Source organism: Lissotriton helveticus, chromosome 11, assembly GCF_964261635.1.
Source record: "Lissotriton helveticus chromosome 11, aLisHel1.1, whole genome shotgun sequence".
Lineage (NCBI taxonomy): Eukaryota > Metazoa > Chordata > Amphibia > Caudata > Salamandridae > Lissotriton > Lissotriton helveticus.
The window spans coordinates 1,091,968,085-1,091,985,962 of record NC_136072.1 but is presented as its reverse complement, the minus strand read 5'-3'; the positions used below and the strand labels follow the sequence as shown (position 1 = coordinate 1,091,985,962).

General features: G+C 44.5%; 1 protein-coding gene across 1 annotated transcript in view; it reads right to left on the bottom strand.

The window, feature by feature from the left end:
- The window catches only part of SFI1 (SFI1 centrin binding protein), a 553,452-nt gene that overhangs the window by 499,528 nt on the left and 36,046 nt on the right, over positions 1-17,878 (bottom strand). Inside the window, exon 2 of the mRNA XM_078667725.1 lies at positions 8,443-8,607. Within this exon, the coding sequence (XP_078523851.1) occupies positions 8,443-8,607 (165 nt within the window). The remainder of the gene's footprint in view (positions 1-8,442; positions 8,608-17,878) is intronic.

The window sequence follows — 17,878 nt, the reverse complement described above, 5'->3', positions numbered from 1 at the left end:
AGAGACTGTTTGCCCGCATTTACTGGCGATGTACAAGGACATGTACAATGACATGTACAATGACAGCCTTGAGAAAGGCGAACTACCACTAGACCAACGAATAGCCACAATAGTGGCGATCCCAAAACCCGGTAAGCCCTCGTCCGAGTGCACCTCCTACCGCCCAATATCTCTGCTAAATGCGGAGGCTAAAATTTTGGCTAAACTATTAGCCAACAGATTGATGACACACCTGCCACATTTAATTCATCCGGAACAATCTGGCTTTATGCCAAACAGAAATACTGCACTAAACCTCAGATGCTTACATGGAGCGCTGGCCAAGGCGCCGTCCCTGTCCGAGCGGGCAGTCATCATGTCCCTAGATGCGAGGATGGCCTTTGACATGGTGGACTGGCAGTACCTCTTTGCGGTCCTTCCACATCTGGGATTTGGTCCTAAATTTTATGCATGGATCCGCCTCCTATATACGGGGCCTCTAGCTTGTGTAACGGCTAACGGACACCTATCAGGCGCAATACAATTGGCGAGAGGGACGCGCCAGGGATGCTCCCTGTCACCGCTCCTATTCGCATTAGTGTTAGAACCCCTGGCAACACGGATTAGAGGTGCTCCATTATTAAAAGGAATCCGATGGAGGGGGGATGGGAAGACCGTCTCTCCTTATATACTGATGACATACTGGTGTACCTCACAGATCCGGAACACTCTATACCGGTGCTCCTTGACATATGTGATAACTTCGGAAAGGTGTCAGGGTACACAGTAAACTGGTCCAAATCGGTCTTATATATACTGAAGGGACCCGCACCAATGCTTACCGCCGATTGTCCACTTGTGGTCTCGTGGGATTCATTTAAATACTTAGGAATACATATCACAACAGATGTAGCGGATTTCTTCTCCAAAAACCTTGCGCCCCCTATGGAGCGCTTAAAGGAGAGACGTGATACATTGGGCATCCCTACCCCTGACACTACTGGGAAAAGCGGCTTTATACAAGATGATGGCCCTGCCCCGGTTTCTATATGCACTTGATAACACGCCCTTTCCAGTCCCGCTCCAATACTTTAAACAAATAGCTGCACAGGTGTCCACACTTCTCTGGGGTAGCAGACCGGCGCGAGTAGCGCAAGCGAAATTACATAGAAGTTGGTATGATGGTGGAATAGCGCTCCCCAACATACAGTTGTATTACTGGGCGGCACACCTCAAGGTCATTAACCAATGGATACACGCACCACAGGATGACCCAGCATACAGGGCAGATAGGACCCAACTAGGAACAGGTAATATGCTCGCAGTCCTGTATAACAAAGGGCAAGCAGTGAAACTGGAGGGTCCCACAAAGCATACAGCCATGCTATGGCACACATTGAAAAACAATGGGGTAGACCCAGAAAGTCAACAGGACCTGGGTAGTTATATATTTATAGAAAAAGTGGTCCTAGACACAATTTGTTAAACCAGACACAATCAATGTAAGTGTTAATTATTCACACTAAGTAAGGGGTCAGATTTAATCTGAACAAACAAAAGGAGATGTATTATTAGCTAATGCTGCTATCAATGCGAAAGAACCCAACAAAACAGTACCAAAACAATTTATACTGCAGTTTTATTTACATATTGATAAAAAATTTGGCAATAAGAGAATTAGAAAAAGGGGGGTGCTCAAGTGATGAGAAGGAAAGGCTGAAAGCACAGGATTTAGAATAGGTTCAGTGCAAAACAAGAATTATATTTACATTGCACAAAAGTAAAGCCTACCCCTACAAAGTATATACACACTATTATACACGGGGACTGGGAAAATGGTACAGGCTTTAGGAAATTAAAAGGGGGGCATAACCGTCGACGTTTCGACGTTTCGACCCTGGCGCAATACGGGAAAGTTGCGACCTCTGCTACGGGTCTTCTTCAGGACAGATGGGAGGCGGGGAGAGGGGAGCACCTGTAAAGTAAGTATAAATGAATTATATTTACTTCTAAAGGGGTTAACATTAAAAAAATTTAGTAAAGAGGGGGTGTTGGGTACTTTACCACGGCAAAGACTGTGGCGGTGTAACAAGGCCAGATCATTTGGGCGATACACCTGCAGAAAAATAAGCACAAAAGGGGAAATCGACTGTTAGCCCATCTCCAAAGGCGCAGTCATCCCACTACAAACACGCCAACCACGGAGTGTTTATGCCCTTTTCTGACTCACCTCTGACTGATAAATTCAATTTGAAGCCAAGATGGTGATTATGGATAGGAACAATGAGGCGATATCAATCGTGCTGAAACAAGGGGGAGAAAACGGTCTGATCAATCCCCAAACATAATGCACAAGGCAAACGATCAGGTCTGACAAATGGATATGAATGCAACTCACCCTGATATGGTCAAACAGTGACCAATTAGTTGCGGGCGAGGGAAACCAAGCTCCTGTTTGGAAAGGACCTGTATTGAAATAAACGGACCGGGTGTGAGTCCAACCAAGCAACCATGACTACTAATAGATTGCTAGTCATTGACCGAAAAACGCCACTAGGGTTAGTGAGGGCGTCAACAAACGAGACCCGCCAGAGGGAGAATAATACTTACTTAGTGTGAATAATTAACACTTACATTGATTGTGTCTGGTTTAACAAATTGTGTCTAGGACCACTTTTTCTATAAATATGCTATGGCACACAGCACAGACATGGTTGGGATGGAAGGTGGTCATTAACAAACTTACCCCACTCTGGGACACTAGACAATTAGGACAGCTGCGAAACAGCAAGGGATTTGAACTGTGGGACAATATAGGTATATCCACGGTGGGGGATTTGTGGAACGGAGGGAATGTATTGCCATTTGACCAGCTCCAGCAGCAATACGAATTGGGCCCAACTGAGGCTTTCAGGTACACACAAATAAGTCATGCATTGCTGGCGGTGCTACCACAAGACACTGAAGTCCCCGAAGCTTCCCCACTGGAGAACCGACTGCTTACTGACCACATGCCGAAACGCGCCACATCCTTCACGTACCGCAAACTGATCAATAATCTGCCAGACCCAACAGTTTCTTAACGGGACAAGTGGGTGACAGACCTGGGAGACATAGATGACACAGAATGGCAGGAAGCCCTGGCCTCGCCCAAGGAGGTAGGAATCCCCGCAAGGCTTCGGCTAGTGCAGCTTAAAATCCTGCACCGAGTATACTATACCAGGACCACACTACATAAAATGGGGAGGGCACAGCATCCTTATTGCCTCAGAGGGTGTGGGGAAGAGGGTTCCTTTATCCATACAATATGGGACTGTGTGGCAATAGCGGATTACTGGCGGAAGGTACTGCGAACTATATCACAGACAGTGGGAGTGTCACTACCGGAATCGCGCAGATGCTTACTCAACATATGGGAAACTAACGATCTCACACGTCATGGGCAAACATAGGTCACACTGGGACTCATGGTAGCGAAACGAAACATAGCACAGAAGTGGGATGCAGTGAAACTGCCTACGCTGGCGACCTGGTGTAGAGATATGGACCTTACTATGGTGACTGAAAAGACAGTATATATAAATTGGAGATGCCCCCAGAAATGGACCAAAATATGGGTGGCTTGGAATGTGTACCGGGGAGACATTTGTGATCCGATACCCGAACCTGATAAAGATAGCTCGGATGATGAATAATGGGGTGGATAGGGGATCAGTGTGGATTGAACTGCCAAAGGGATTATTCGGGGATATTCAGATTGGTATTGATTTCATCAAAGAAATGTATCAGGAATTATATAACTTAACTGCAATATGTGATTATCTGCATTCTGTCATCACTGCCTATGCGTTGAATGAAAACAAAAATAGTTTAAAAAAAAAAAATTGTAAGTACTGAAGTTTATCCACCAAATATATTATTCTTTTTTGTTCATTTCATATCTTTGATGAACAGTTCAAGCAACGGATACCCAAATAATGCAGTACACCTCCAGCTTCCAAGTAAATGGATTTTGAGTAGACTTCGTAAACATCTTCCAAGGAAAAAATTAGCTTCTCATGTTCCTTCAGAATACCTCCTGGGTGAACTTCATAGATTTCCTTGGACCCGATTAACTGACAATGTTCTCTGGAAATCCCTTTTGGACATTCTTAGGGACTCTATGCATTACTGATTAGTCACTACTGGGTAGCCTTCATGAGTAAATGCCTATGTTCTGGGCCCTCCCAGCTTCCACCCCGCTGACCCCACTACGGCTAGATTTGGGTAGCGACCCCTTAAAGATATAGTGCGCTTGCGCCCACTACTTTTTTGGGTGCGACTGAGAAGGACCCGGGAGCTCCATAATTATGCAGCAGCTTTAGATGAATTTATCCTGCTTAATACGGGTAATAAGATCAAGTGGCTGTGTAATCTGAGGCACTTGGTTGTCCATTTGGGCTTGAGCGAATCATGGATAAGCCAAACACCGCCTCCCAAGCTAGTGATCAAGAAGCTTTATTGGGACTGGGTCCAGGAGGTGGCCATATGTAGAGGTGCAAGGGGTCCTCTCTCTGAGCGGTTTCTCGAGATCAAATGGACAAGGAAACTTGAACCCTTTTTAGACCTCATAGGGAAACCTTTGGATAGATCACTTTATTTTAAACCTAGGTTTGGGAATGACTTCACCTCCGGGTGGAATAATCTTGGTGGTCTATCGAAAGCCTGCCCAGGCTGTGCAGCCCCTAACGAGTCTGTGGCGCATTTTCTCTTCGCCTGCCCGGCATATAGGGCTGCCAGGAAGATATGGTTAAAACCATTATGCATGGGGTTGGGTCTTAGATGTCACAAAATGGCCCTACGAGTCCTCTGCACTGACACGTCTTCTACTGCCATGGTGTGTGGGGTAGCTAAATATTTGGGTAGTGCTTGGCAGACATGTATGAGGAGGGTCAAACCCACCCCAATATAACCCAACTGGCAGATGGCTCCCTGGTAGGAGGTTTTTATAGCTCTCTTGCATTCGATTTTAATGTATATTTTAATGATTTTAGAACTGGGTAGTATGTAATGTTGTATGTATACAAGGATTGGTGGGTTTTTTATCTTCTAATTGTACTGAATAAATTTTATACTTTTATGATGAAATTTTTTTATCGAATAAAGTACATCTACTACAATAATATTTAAGTGCTGCTGTGACCTCAAAGGTATCCAGATACTGGGCCACCCAATCCCGCAAATAGAACTCAAATAGAACACCTTAAACTGGAAAGAGACAGGTTTTCAAGGCTTTCCTCAAGGCCAGTAAGTCCATTAAGTTCTAGCATGCTCTTACTGAAAGCGGTAAATGTTTCCAGAGTTGTGCTGCGCTTACTGAAAAGGCACGATCACATATTCTGGCTTAAAGTTTAGAATGCAAAGAAGTTTTGATATCAAAAAGTTTACATTTCCTTTGCAACTCCTAATACATATTTCACTGCCTGGTGCTCAACTGATGGTTTGAAGGCAGTATAAGCAGTACAGCACTTTAGTAGATAGTCATAACAGCCTCTTCTTAAAGTAGACATGAAAAACATAAGCAAAAAGACACACTGTGTGGGATCACTCCATCAAATTAGCTGGTTGTGTCTGCCAGCATCCAGAATAGTTCTGAGCTGGAACTGTGAAGAGAACGACTGGCCTTGACTGGCACTGTGCATCAGAAATGTGCGGTTAATTTGTTTCTGGGAAGCTTAATACACGCGCTCTCTGAATTAAAAATCAGTTAGTAACTGGTGCTTTACGTCACATGGTGAACAACCTTTAAAACTATCAAGATAAATAAACAAAATGCATAATAATTGGCCAGTTCATGTTTTGTTTTAGGTTTTTTTACAAGTATACAACAAAATGGGGGGAGTTTGAGGATATCCAGGCTGGGGCCACCCTCCAAGGCCTAATGTACAAAAAACAAAAGAAAGGACGCAGCCCCTTATTATGTGGAGTTGATAGTTGTCTAGTTCCTTTACTTAAGGGGAAAACACAACTTTTTTCGTAAAAACCCTCACCCACCAGGGTACCCCTTGGTGGCGTGCTTCATCATGGGGTCCATCCCCTTCCGCTACGGAACGGGGCATGCTGCAGCCAGACGAATTAAGCGGGAGCACTGAATGTAGTGACTATATGAGGCAGATGAATCTGCTTGGGAGGAGTGAGGTAAAGGAAGAGGTGAATTAAAAAAATACCTTTATTCTGACACCCAGACTGTATGGTTAAAAACACAGGAAAAAAGGACTCGCAGGGTTTTAATGTGCCCAAATCCTAATGGTCTATATGTTTCTAGCCTACCCCTACGGCTATTTTTCAGGACCTAGTATCGGACTATTGTATACCTAATATTACTCCTAAAGTTGGTTTCCCAAGTCCAATTCAAAAAGTGCCTCAAACGCACATTAATACGCAATTATACAGGTGCAATACTGAATTAATACCACCTGACAATCCTAGTGGGGATTAACTGAAACGAAAGAAAGTAAAACAATGTAAAAGGAAAAAGAAAGGAAGTGGAGTTATTAAAATAATTACTTTTTTACTTTCTTTCGTTTCAGATAATCCCCAATAGGATTGTCAGGTGGTATTAATGTGCGATTGAGGCACTTTTTGAATTGGACTTAGGAAATCAACTTTAGGAGTAATATTAGGTATACAATAGTCAGATCCGGGAAACAGCCACTACAACGCGGGCGTTTCCACGAATGCAATAACCATGCATGCTTTACAACGCATGCGTGGTTACCACTATAACCTTTACCACGCATTCCTTTACTACGAAATACGTAGTAAAGGAATGCGAGTAGAAGGTCAAATAATAAAAAGGGGCCTTGGGGAGGCTGGGGGGGGGCGTCTCCACCCTCAAAAAAACAAAAAAACGAGCGGGTTACTTACATAAAAAAACGCTCTTCAGTGCCTCTGACGTTCAAGGAAAGAGCCTCCCCAAAGACGTGGCGTGTACGTCATTATAGAAATCCTTTTCTAAATTTTGCTAGACGTGTTTTGACACTTGTTTCCATGGTTGATGGAAGTAAGGGCTGCTGGTGAAAGGCGTGCAGGTAAGAATATAATCTTTATTAAAAAAAATATATATTTAAGCGCACTTTAAATTAAATGAATTTATAAATGTAAGGTAATTTGTTGTTTTTGATTGTTTAAAAAAAAAAAATCGATCTTTTGGTTTGTTCTGCAGTTAGGAATATTTTGTTTAGCCTATCACAATCATTATGTAGATTTCAATGACATATGTGCCTAAGGGACGTTAGATGTTTCGTAACGTTTTTTTTTGCGATGTAAAATCCTGCGTTCTAAAAAGCTGCGTGGTAAAGCCACTTGCGAAGTAAAATTCGCGTGGTAATGCCATGCGTGGTACTTGATAGCGTTGTATAATCATATAGCCGTCAGATACTAGGTCATGAAGAATAGCCATCGAGGCAGGCTTTCTTTTTTTTTTTTTTTTAAGCAGCCTGTGACCCCCCCACCACAGAGAACCCAAAGGTATCACACTGTAAAGAAATGCAGGAAGTCATCCGATGCAATTAGTATATACTTTGGATGTGAAACCCCATCTAGGTACAGCGCACAGACAACACTGGAGTCTGAGCTGAGCCACATGCAACAACATAAATAAACCCCCCTACCTCTACAAGGTAAATACAAATAACATAATACACAGACCACAAGCATCTCACTGTAAAGCAGGGAGAAGATACCAGATATAAGGTATCCCATACCCTGATATCCACCCAATCCAGTACAGGTTTGAGATTCCACCTGGTGTCAGTTTACATCAAATAACATAAATAAATGAACGCTCACTTGTAAAATGTACATAGAGATAACTATCTAAATACAGGGTACATTGTGTTGGATTGTTCTTGGAAGTTCTCCACGACCTACAGCACAAATAGGCTTCTTTCACCAACGGACACGCCTGTGCCTAGAACATTGAAGCTTACCGCCCTGTACATGTCTGATACGGTTGGGTGAAGTTATTTTGTTTTGTGTAAAAACTCAATAAAATATTTAAACCATAAATACAAGGTACAGAGAGAGTGGCATGTGAGGCCTATAACTTCTCTCCAGCTGTTTGTCCGTTCACAAAAACAAAACTCAGATTCCCCCAGTGACGTGGTGGTTTGTGCATTATGAAACACCACATATATAAAAATTCCTCTTCCATCTGAGTTAGAGAGTGAGGAGTTTCATAATGCAGGGTCTGAGGATGTCCCACTACAAAGCAGACTAAAGTCACTTGAAGCAAAACAAACAATACCTTGGGCATCCTCCTAGTCACGCTCAGCACCTTGGCAACTGCAGTGGCCTGCTTCATGATGTATAAAACCACATAAATAAATAAGACTGTGTGGATTGGTGTAATATACAAGAAGAGGAGCCACTTGAAATAGGATCCATAGGTAGGAAAATATAGGGTAAGGACAGAGAAATCACCTGATGCGTAGCTCTTTTAACCGTCCCTCTCTGTTCCATGTGTATCCCACGCGGTACTGAGCTGGACGACTCACACGTGAACGACCATTCCCAACATTTCGCATGGCAGGAACATGGGCAGCAGAACGATCTTCACGGAATTGTGACTTTGGCACCAGAGGTGTCCTAAAAGGATAGGAACATGAAATAATGTGAGTACACAGTTGCCATACATTCAGACACTTCAAAGTGCAAACATTATCAAAGCTAGAGGTCCCTTCATATTTCAAACTGAGTCCAACGTGGGCCATGGCCAACCAAAGTGGACATGAGGGATTGCTTAACGATGGCACCAGAGTAGTAAATAAAAATATCAAGTTTTGCAACGCCTTCAGATTCACATACATTTCTTTTGCAGAACTTGCCAACTTGGTAATGGACTTGCATAATGACCCCCATGTGCCCTCTATGTAGCCAAATTTAATCGCCTACTTCAACAATGAATGCATTTAAAAATTTGAAATATTAATTGAAAAAAGTATTTTTTAACAAAATCTCTTCATTTTCATTAGTTCTAGGATACCCTGGTATTTCAGGCAACAAAAGTTCAGAAAAGCTCTAGATGTAAACCTGCAGACACATTCCTTTAATAGAAGTGGCTTGATAATAAATTGAATAATAGCCATAGCAAATCATAACTTGTCCACTATTGTAAAATCCATTTCTGCATTGATGCTTCTTAATGTGCAATCTTTAGGGTGAAAAATTCCTCAAAATGTCAGGAACTGTCTTTAGTCAGCCTAGTGTATATTTAATTGGAGAAGGATTCTTTAGAAATGCGTTTAGTATAGCATTGATATTATGTTTCTAAATGTGATAACTGTCATTACTCTCTGCAAGTGTTGGCGGCATGGGGATGATCATTCAAGAGGAATTAGCTCAAATCCCACCTTCACAACTAGAACCACACGTGGGGGAACACCAAGAAATGAACAACACATATGGTCAGGAAGTGCGAGTCAGTGATAATTAAAAGTATATCCAAGGCATACATTAAAGAAATTAGCAAGCAGGAAGCTGGTAAGGGAAAGGAGGGTGAGAGTAGGGAGTGTTTATGCAAGCAACGAAAAGTGAGAGTTGTAATCTGCAACAAAGGATAAATGAACTGTAATATTGGTGATATAACTTTGCATGTCCGATATAAGCCTGTAAATAGATGCTGCTTATTTAATGAAAATAATAAAGAAATGGTTGTTAAAAAAAACGTCCTTACTCAAACAGAATTCTCTTTTAGGTCTACTTAGAAAGCGAATGTTTCATCTGGCTGTATTGACTTCTGATCAGATATATTTAAGTTATTTAATTTCATGAACAAAATTAAGATGCACTGAGAAAGTCCCTGTCTTTTTAATGTGCTGTGTGTTTCGAGGCCTCCGGGAACATTGTGGGGTAATAGAGGTATTCTTGGTGCAGAGGAGTAACTCACGGACTGGGGAGGTGCCCATGTATTAGACGCAGTGAGGACAGGGGTCCGTTGATACCCTGGAGTGGATGGTCCCCATGATGTTGGCGGTCTCTTCCGTGGTGACTGTTTTCCATGTAGTAAGGGTGTCTCCGAGGTTGTCTGTGGATAGGCTAGAGGTGATGCTGCATGGGTTCGCTTGAGGGTCGAAACTGTTGTAGATGCCTTTGATCTTGTTGCTGAAAACTTCTGAAAGGTACTCGCATAGTGATGCAAAGGGGGTGAGGCTGGAGTGGTGAAGTCTTTGGTAATAGTGAAGGTTTCTTTACAGCTATTGGAGCGGTTATTCATGTGCTATGCTAGGGTCTTGGTTTCTCTGATCTGTTGATCGTAGCATCTGAGTGCTGCTTTGTAAGTGTCTGTCAGTTTCTTGTTTGTATGTTCTCCATCGTCCTTGAGTTGCTTGCAGTGTTTGGTTGAGCATAATTCCACAGTGTACCAGCTTACCTGCTTCCAAGTTCTTTTTTGCTTGCTGTGTTTGCCGGGTGCCAGGGAACTGAGACGTTCTGTAATTCACTCATCAAGCTGTTTGATGTCTGTAATTAGGTCGCTGGCAGGGTTGGGCTGCTTATGTGCAGGGTGTGGACTAGTCAGTGAGATGGTGCTCTAGCTGCATCTGGTTAGGCTGGTGGTTGTGGGTTTTGTTTGGCGAGGGATATTGATTTTGAAGAGGATGATAGAGTGGTCAGTCCAGGTGAGAGGCAGGGTTGCGGTGATTTTAATGCCATTGAAGGTGACAAAGACGTTTTGAGGGCGTGTCCGGCAGAATGTGTGGCTCCGGCGACATGTTCGGTCACTCCGAGGTTTTCTAGACTTTGGAGGAGTGTAATAAAGATGGGGTTGTTCCAGACTTCCAGGTGGACGTTTAGGTCTCCTAGTAGGATATAGGCTTTTGAGTCAATAACGAGGGGGTCAATAAAATCTGCAATGTTGTTGGTGAAAGAAGTGCATGACGGGGGGCGTTGGTAGATGAGGATTCCATTCAGGATGTATACTGCTGAGATTCTCAGTTTGAAATGTAGGTATGTCATGAGGGGGGTTGCATTCTCTGTGAGTGTAGTGCAGTTAACGGTTTCCTTGAAGATTATCGAACAACTCCTCCTGGTTTGTGCTGATGGTCTTGCCTTGCGATCATGAATCTTGCTGGAATGGGGGTGGTAATGTTAGGTACCGCCTCAACAGGGGGGTCACTTTTAGTAAGGAAGAGGAGGTCCAGAACATAATTGTTCAGGATGTCCCAGATTCCTGTGGCGTGTTTGCTGAGTAAGTGGGTGTTGAGGACCATACATGATAGTGACCATTGGTTACCGTAATCTCTTCACAAGTGGACCACACACTAATATATACTTGATAACTGCCTGTTCGAGATGCTGATGACAGAGTAAAATATTGTCTGTAAACCACTGAGCTGCTCATTGGCGCTTTATCTAGGCTGTCTCAAATTACCAAAAACAAATAAATCAGTTAAAACTTGGAAGTTGTGCTTTCACAGATGTTGGAAGGGCAGAGGGACATAAAATGCGGTTTCCTCTTTAAAATATGAGACCAGGGGGCATGGCCAATATGGTGGCGGGGGCGTGGCCAAGATGGTGGCGAGGTAGGACTCTCCACGCGATCTCTCCCACCTGCCGCCGGATGGCAGCACTTTCCTCTGCGTTATCCGGCTCCTGATACGCCGAAAAGAAAGATAAGCCCCAGTGCACGGGTGCCTAAATACAGCGGCCAACGGCACCGAGATCAGCAGCAGCAGTCCGCGAGCCGCATAAACAGATTTTACGGTGGCCACACCCTACACCAGATATCTTGGCAGATGTAGGGGGCGCCACACGGAGGAGCTCAGGGAAGAGGAGACGAGATATGAGCGGCAGGTCCTTGTGAACTGCGCCTGGAGAGCCCGAACAGCAGAGCAGTCCGCAGGAAACCGGAGTACAGAGTGGGGCCCAGCAGCGGGCCTGAGAAGCTGCCCAATCAGCACAGGACTCGTGGACGCTCCTGTGGCCCTGTCTGGATGAAGCATCACTGGGCTTAAACCGAGGTGAGCAGAAGACTGGTGGGGTCTCTGGGCGGTTGTCGCTGCCTGCGTAGGAGAGAACAAGCGAGGCTGAGGGGCTGAGGCGGCAGAGGCCTAGCAAGGTCAGGAGCGCCGAGAGTCCATTTTGGGCAACCGGGGGATCTTGGCCCCACCCAGAGAGGAGCACCCAGGTGACGACCAGAGGCAGGGCAGCGCGAGCCCATAAGCCAGCCAATGGAGGGACCGGGGAGGCGCCGCACCGGGGACATAAACCACGCCATAACTGGGCATTGCAGGCCCTTGACTGCAGGCGGGCCTGGACTCACCGGGCTCATGCAGGGCGGCCCCAGTTGAGACGAATATGAGGCCCTTGAAGCCGCGGCAGATCGGGGCCAGCGACTGGGGGCTACAGCAAAGGCGGACCGGTTTCAGGAATGGGGCGACCGGTGCAAGTGGCAGGGATAGTGGAGCCGCATGGGGACATGAGATAGAAAGCCTGGCTGACCCACCTTTCAATTTCACTGCCACTGCTGAGGATAGTGTGGCCAAAACAGGAGTCCCCGCCAAGGTTAAGGCCCTGGAAGCACTAGGGACAGAACACCTCTGGCGCGGTAAATGAAGGAATGTGACCCTGACTCGGCCTAAAGCGGGTGAAATTGTATAACAATGACCACCAGCAGGGTGAAGAAAGACCGCTCCCTTAAGGATATGTTGATGCAGCCCTCAGGTGGCGCAATGGCAGAACAGCAGCCCATGGGAAAAGCGCCGCACACCCCAGGACACTTTTCTCAAAATGGACAGAGCACACAGAGTGGGAGCTCCCCGCTCAGACAAAGCTCTGTCGGCGGACATTTTAGTCTGTATGCATGACTTTCAAACAAAGGAAGAAATATTACGTAAAGCAAGGGCGATGCATCCCATTTCATTCCGGGACCAAACCCCCACACTATTCCAATGGCAGGGTTGTAAGCCCAGGATGAAAAAGAGCCTCAGCTTTCTACCACCTGGCAATGGCAGGCTGGGAATCCCCGACCGCCAGCTGTATTATCAGGCAGGTCAGTTAAGGCATTTAGTGGAATGGAATCGAACAAAGTCAGAAAAACACTGGCTATTCCAGGATAGGGCAGTAGCGGGTAAGTCATAGATGAAAATTCCTTTTTTAAAAGAAGACCCACAGACCGCGGAGCCTTTATGTGTCCGACATCACAGACACAGTGACGACATGGGAGCAGACCAATATTAAACATAACCTCACGACGTTCCCATAACCTCTGACCCCACTATTTGACAACCCGGACTTCGAGCTAGGAGTGGAGGAGACAAAGTTTATGTTATGGCGCCACTCCTAGTGTCGTGCCATGGGGTAATTTTTTTAATGTTGAAGGGGTACTTTCGTTCCAACAAATCAAAGCAGACTACAGCATCCCAGAAACAGAGCGTTTAAGGTACTTACAACTTAAACATTGGGTTAAGCAGCCACAAAAAAGAGAGGCCACACAATGACGCCTTACTCTCTATGAGAGATGGCTACTGTCACAGTCCTCGGACAAGGGAATGATCTCAGACCTATACAAGCTGGTAAACACATGATACACATCTACATATAATGCAGGACAAGGAAGATGGGAAAAAGACATAGGGAGACCCCTAAGCACCAAGAAGTGGGAAGGCATCTGTCACAGAGAACGACACAAGGCTAGTAACATGGCCCTGACGGACACGCGCAAGAAAGTGGCAACTTATTGGTACTACACCCGGGCGAGAGTGCACAAAATCAACCCATCAGCTAGCGCAGATTGCTGGAGAAACTGTGGGATGGTAGGCACACTGATACATCTACTAAGGGAATGTCCCCAAATTCAAAACTACTGGACCCAGGTACTGGATGAAATCGACAAACATCTTGATACTCAAGTACTTTGAATTCCTGTACACATTCTGTTGGGAGTACCAGGTCCGTTGGCCTACCCCCTGAAGACTAGGTGGGAGCGCTTGATAGGTATAGCATTGGGTTCTACCATGCAAAACATCCTTGCACATTGGGGAACCCATCAAATTCCCACACACACATGCTGGCTAACTCGTCTATGGCACATCTCGGGAATGGAAAAATGAACTCTTACACTTGTCGGAAATTACTTTCGTAAGGTTTGGCTCCCCTTTCTGTCCCTACTGACGCATGAGTTTTATGAATTCCAGTGCCCAAAGTATCTGTGCTTGCTATGGTTAACAGAAGACGGGGTGCCACCAGCCTCAGAGTAGCAATGGTGCACAGAAATTCAAACTATCTAAGTCTAGTACAGGGTTAAATGGAGGATGGGTGGGGGTTGGGCAGGCTAAGGCGGGTTAGGTGTTATATTCCTTTTTCTGCTGCAGTCTGCATGCTTTGATGTTATAGCAGGGCTCTGCGTAGCCCAGATTTGTGCCAGGTTGTCTGTTGGCAGTTATTTTGTTTCCCTTTTTTGTTTCTATCTGAAAACAGCAATAAAAATAATTAAACCCTAATATATGAGATCCCTCCTAGTCTATAAACCTCCCACAGTATATCGAATGTTAGAGAAATAATGTATTTATTTTCCACCACTGCTAATCCGGAACTCTAAATGAGAAATAACCTCCCTAATGAAACTCTCACTTAGCCTAATATGCACTAACACCAAGGCTCTTATAGCAGGAGAGTTAAAGCCATTTGCTGTGCTAATGCTATTGTATAGCAAAGCGAATGGCTTTAACTTAATAATAGGCGAGACCTATTGCATTTTTAATGCTTGTTAATAAACTTCCCTCTTCTATACACAAGCCCAAACTCCTCTTCAAAACGGTCTTCCCTGTCCAAGAAGAAAATCCTCAGTTCCCTCTTTGGCATCTTCTCTTACAAAAGACTCCTCAGTGAGGAAATAAGGATTTTTCTGAGACACGTGCACTGGAAATGACCACAAGTATCAACCTACTTCCTAAAAACATTGGACAAAAGTCACTAGAGGAATCACGATGTTAGGTGACATGTATCCGAGTTCTATAGGAATTCATGTTTATTGAGACATTGTGATAAATGTAGCCGCTATAGTCATGATATATCCAGTTTAGTGGTCATCTCACTTGTAAAATTTGCCCCACAAATTAGTCAAAATCAGTTAGCAGTCCGGGCTTTGGGAAGTTAGGGAACATCTATCCAAGTAAATTCGTTTTGTGCTTCACGCTTGGTCGGGCAAATGCTGGACGGGCCTTATGTAAGTCAGACATGTGGGGTGTAAACGTATATAATACTGATCCACAAATTAAACATTTGGCTGTAGGTTTTTGTTCAGATTAGAGAAGGTAATACTCATGCTTGGGGAAAGATATTTGCTGCCATTTACTAGTGCTTATCTGTCAGTTGCAGAGGTTTTAATTTGGACAACAAAACTGCTTGGGAAAAAAGGGATTCAGGCCTACGAGGGTTAAACCCCTCAGACTCGGGGTGGAAGGACTCTCCAGAGGCTGCTTTGAAAATGGAAAGATAGTCCTGGGGGTTAATGCAGGCGCCGTGGAGATCTGTCTGCTTCTTTCTGCAGAGCACTGGGTGGTAAATGTGCAGATAACCCATAGGTAGGGGTACCAAATAAAACAAGCTGCCACATGTCGCGAGTGAAACTTCCAACAAGTCCTGCTTTCTCCCCCATCAGCACCTTGCAGTCAGTCGTTGGTATGTCCGTCCATCCTCATGATGGAAAAACAAAATGCACAAGTCCCGCGATTTAAAAGGCAGTTGTTTAGAACAGAAAGCCTGGATAAGCGGACGGTATCACACCCGACCCAGGGCCACTCTGCAGAAGTGACGGTTTTTAAAATATTGTGTGATATTTTTTGTTTTAGCTCACACAACTTTCATTGCAAACTTCAAATAATTCCTGTTCGGACGACTCATTGTCAGAATCAAAATAATAACAGTGTCTTGTAGAAATTGGTCAAATTCACGATGCACCCATAAATTCCAGCAAATTAGATGTCGAAATGTCTTTGTCATGGGGTGTTTGATACAGTGTGGTGATCTAAAAACATCAGAGGACACTGTAAGCGCTATAAGCACGAGAGCAAAACAAGGCCGGGGATTAAAAGCGAATGATTAAATAAACTAGCAAGCTGCGAGGAGATGTACCGGAAGTTCGGGAACGTCACGCCGTTGTGGGGCGGGACTTCGGTGTTCTGAAGCCCGCGCCCAAGCAGTGGTGACGCGGGGCTCCCATGCCCGAGGGAGAGCCGCCGCGGAGGCTGCAGCAGTCCGGAGTGGCGCCGATGCGGTGAGTGGGGGGGGTGTCTCTGTATGTGTGCGTGTGTGTGTGTGTGTGTGTGTGTGTATGTATGTGCGCTCGTGTGTGTGTGCGCGCCTGTGTGGGCATCTGTGTGTGTGTGTGTGTGTGTATGTGTGCGCGTGTGCGTGCGTGCATGCCTTCGGCTGGCCTAAGTAACACTGTGTGTGTGTGTGCACGCGCCGTTTATACGTAAGCGCGTCCACAGACCCCAAGCGGCTCGTGCACCGGCCTGTACCACTTGGAAGACATCACAACGACAATAAGTTTCGCTGGCGAAAGCGCTTTGCGCTGCAACGCCAGGCGAGACCTAAAAAACATCAGTCTCCTTGTGCTGCAGAACGTTTCTGCCTAAGCTGGACATTAGTTTGTAGAACAGAATCCCTTTGAATCCAAGAAACTGTGGATGAGAAACATCACAGGTTTCCAGCCTCCCTCAAAATTCCTTCTCCCTTCAGGTTCTCTACAGATCACGATACTGTGCATTCAAATTGAAATTATTTTGATGTCATCTCGGAGCGAATAGTCACAACTGTTATCTTGGTACACAGCTCTCTAGATCAAAGGACTAAATCATTTACAGTTACTTAAGTGTTTTTAATTCATTTCTCCAGTTATTTCCTAACACTTTTGCACTCGACAATATGATAGTATAACTTATGTAACCGTGAGAAAGTGACAAGTAATCCTAGCAATGAGTTAAAAAGTAAATGGGATACGCCGCTGTCCTCAGGACTTACTGAGTATCTATAAACTGGATATAACTTTGAAACCATATCGCTACGGGATCAGAAAGTGAGCAGATGGCACAGAGCTAAAAAAAAACTACTTTTAGGAGGTCAACAAATGCAAATTGTGGGCTTAGCTCTTTCTTCAAGACCGCAGGACCCGGAACATCACATAGAAGTTCTTAACAGATTAACAAATTGGATTCCATAGATCTCACCTCATAAATTTCATTACAAGACTGAAGGCTACCATTATGCATATTTATTTTGATGCTAACTCCAAGCAGCCACTTAGAAGTAATACATCATATAGTGAAACAGATCTAGAATAGAATCTTCCCGATGTACAATAGCCATGCACATAGGATAGTCTGCCTCTTTTAAATGCGGCTCCAGGCAGATAAGTACATTTTCTCTTCACTTTCATGTATGACCTGTATCTTCTAGAATGAGCAACTACATGCGTATGTATGGTTTCTCAACTTTACTTTCATGTATGAGCTGTATCTTCTAGAATGGGCAACTACATGTGTATGTATGTTTTCTCAACTTAATTTGTATACCTTTCTGAATGGACTTGTACCCTTTTTAACTTAATTTTTATACCTTTCCGAATAGACTTGTACCCTTTTTAACTTAATTTGTATACCTTTCTGAATAGACGTATGCCTCTTTGACCTGAAACTCCTCTTAATTCTCGGCTCACACCTAACTGATTTCCAATTTACGGTAATCCTGTTTCCCCCCCTCTCCGCCCTCACCCTGGGCCTCACACTGCGTTTTCACCCAATCACAGGCTACCCAAAAATACAGACAGGTCGGGAACTCATAACAAAAAACAATAATTAAAATAAACATATAAAAATAAAAAAATCTTTACCCCGTCTGTAGTTGAAGGGCTACCTGG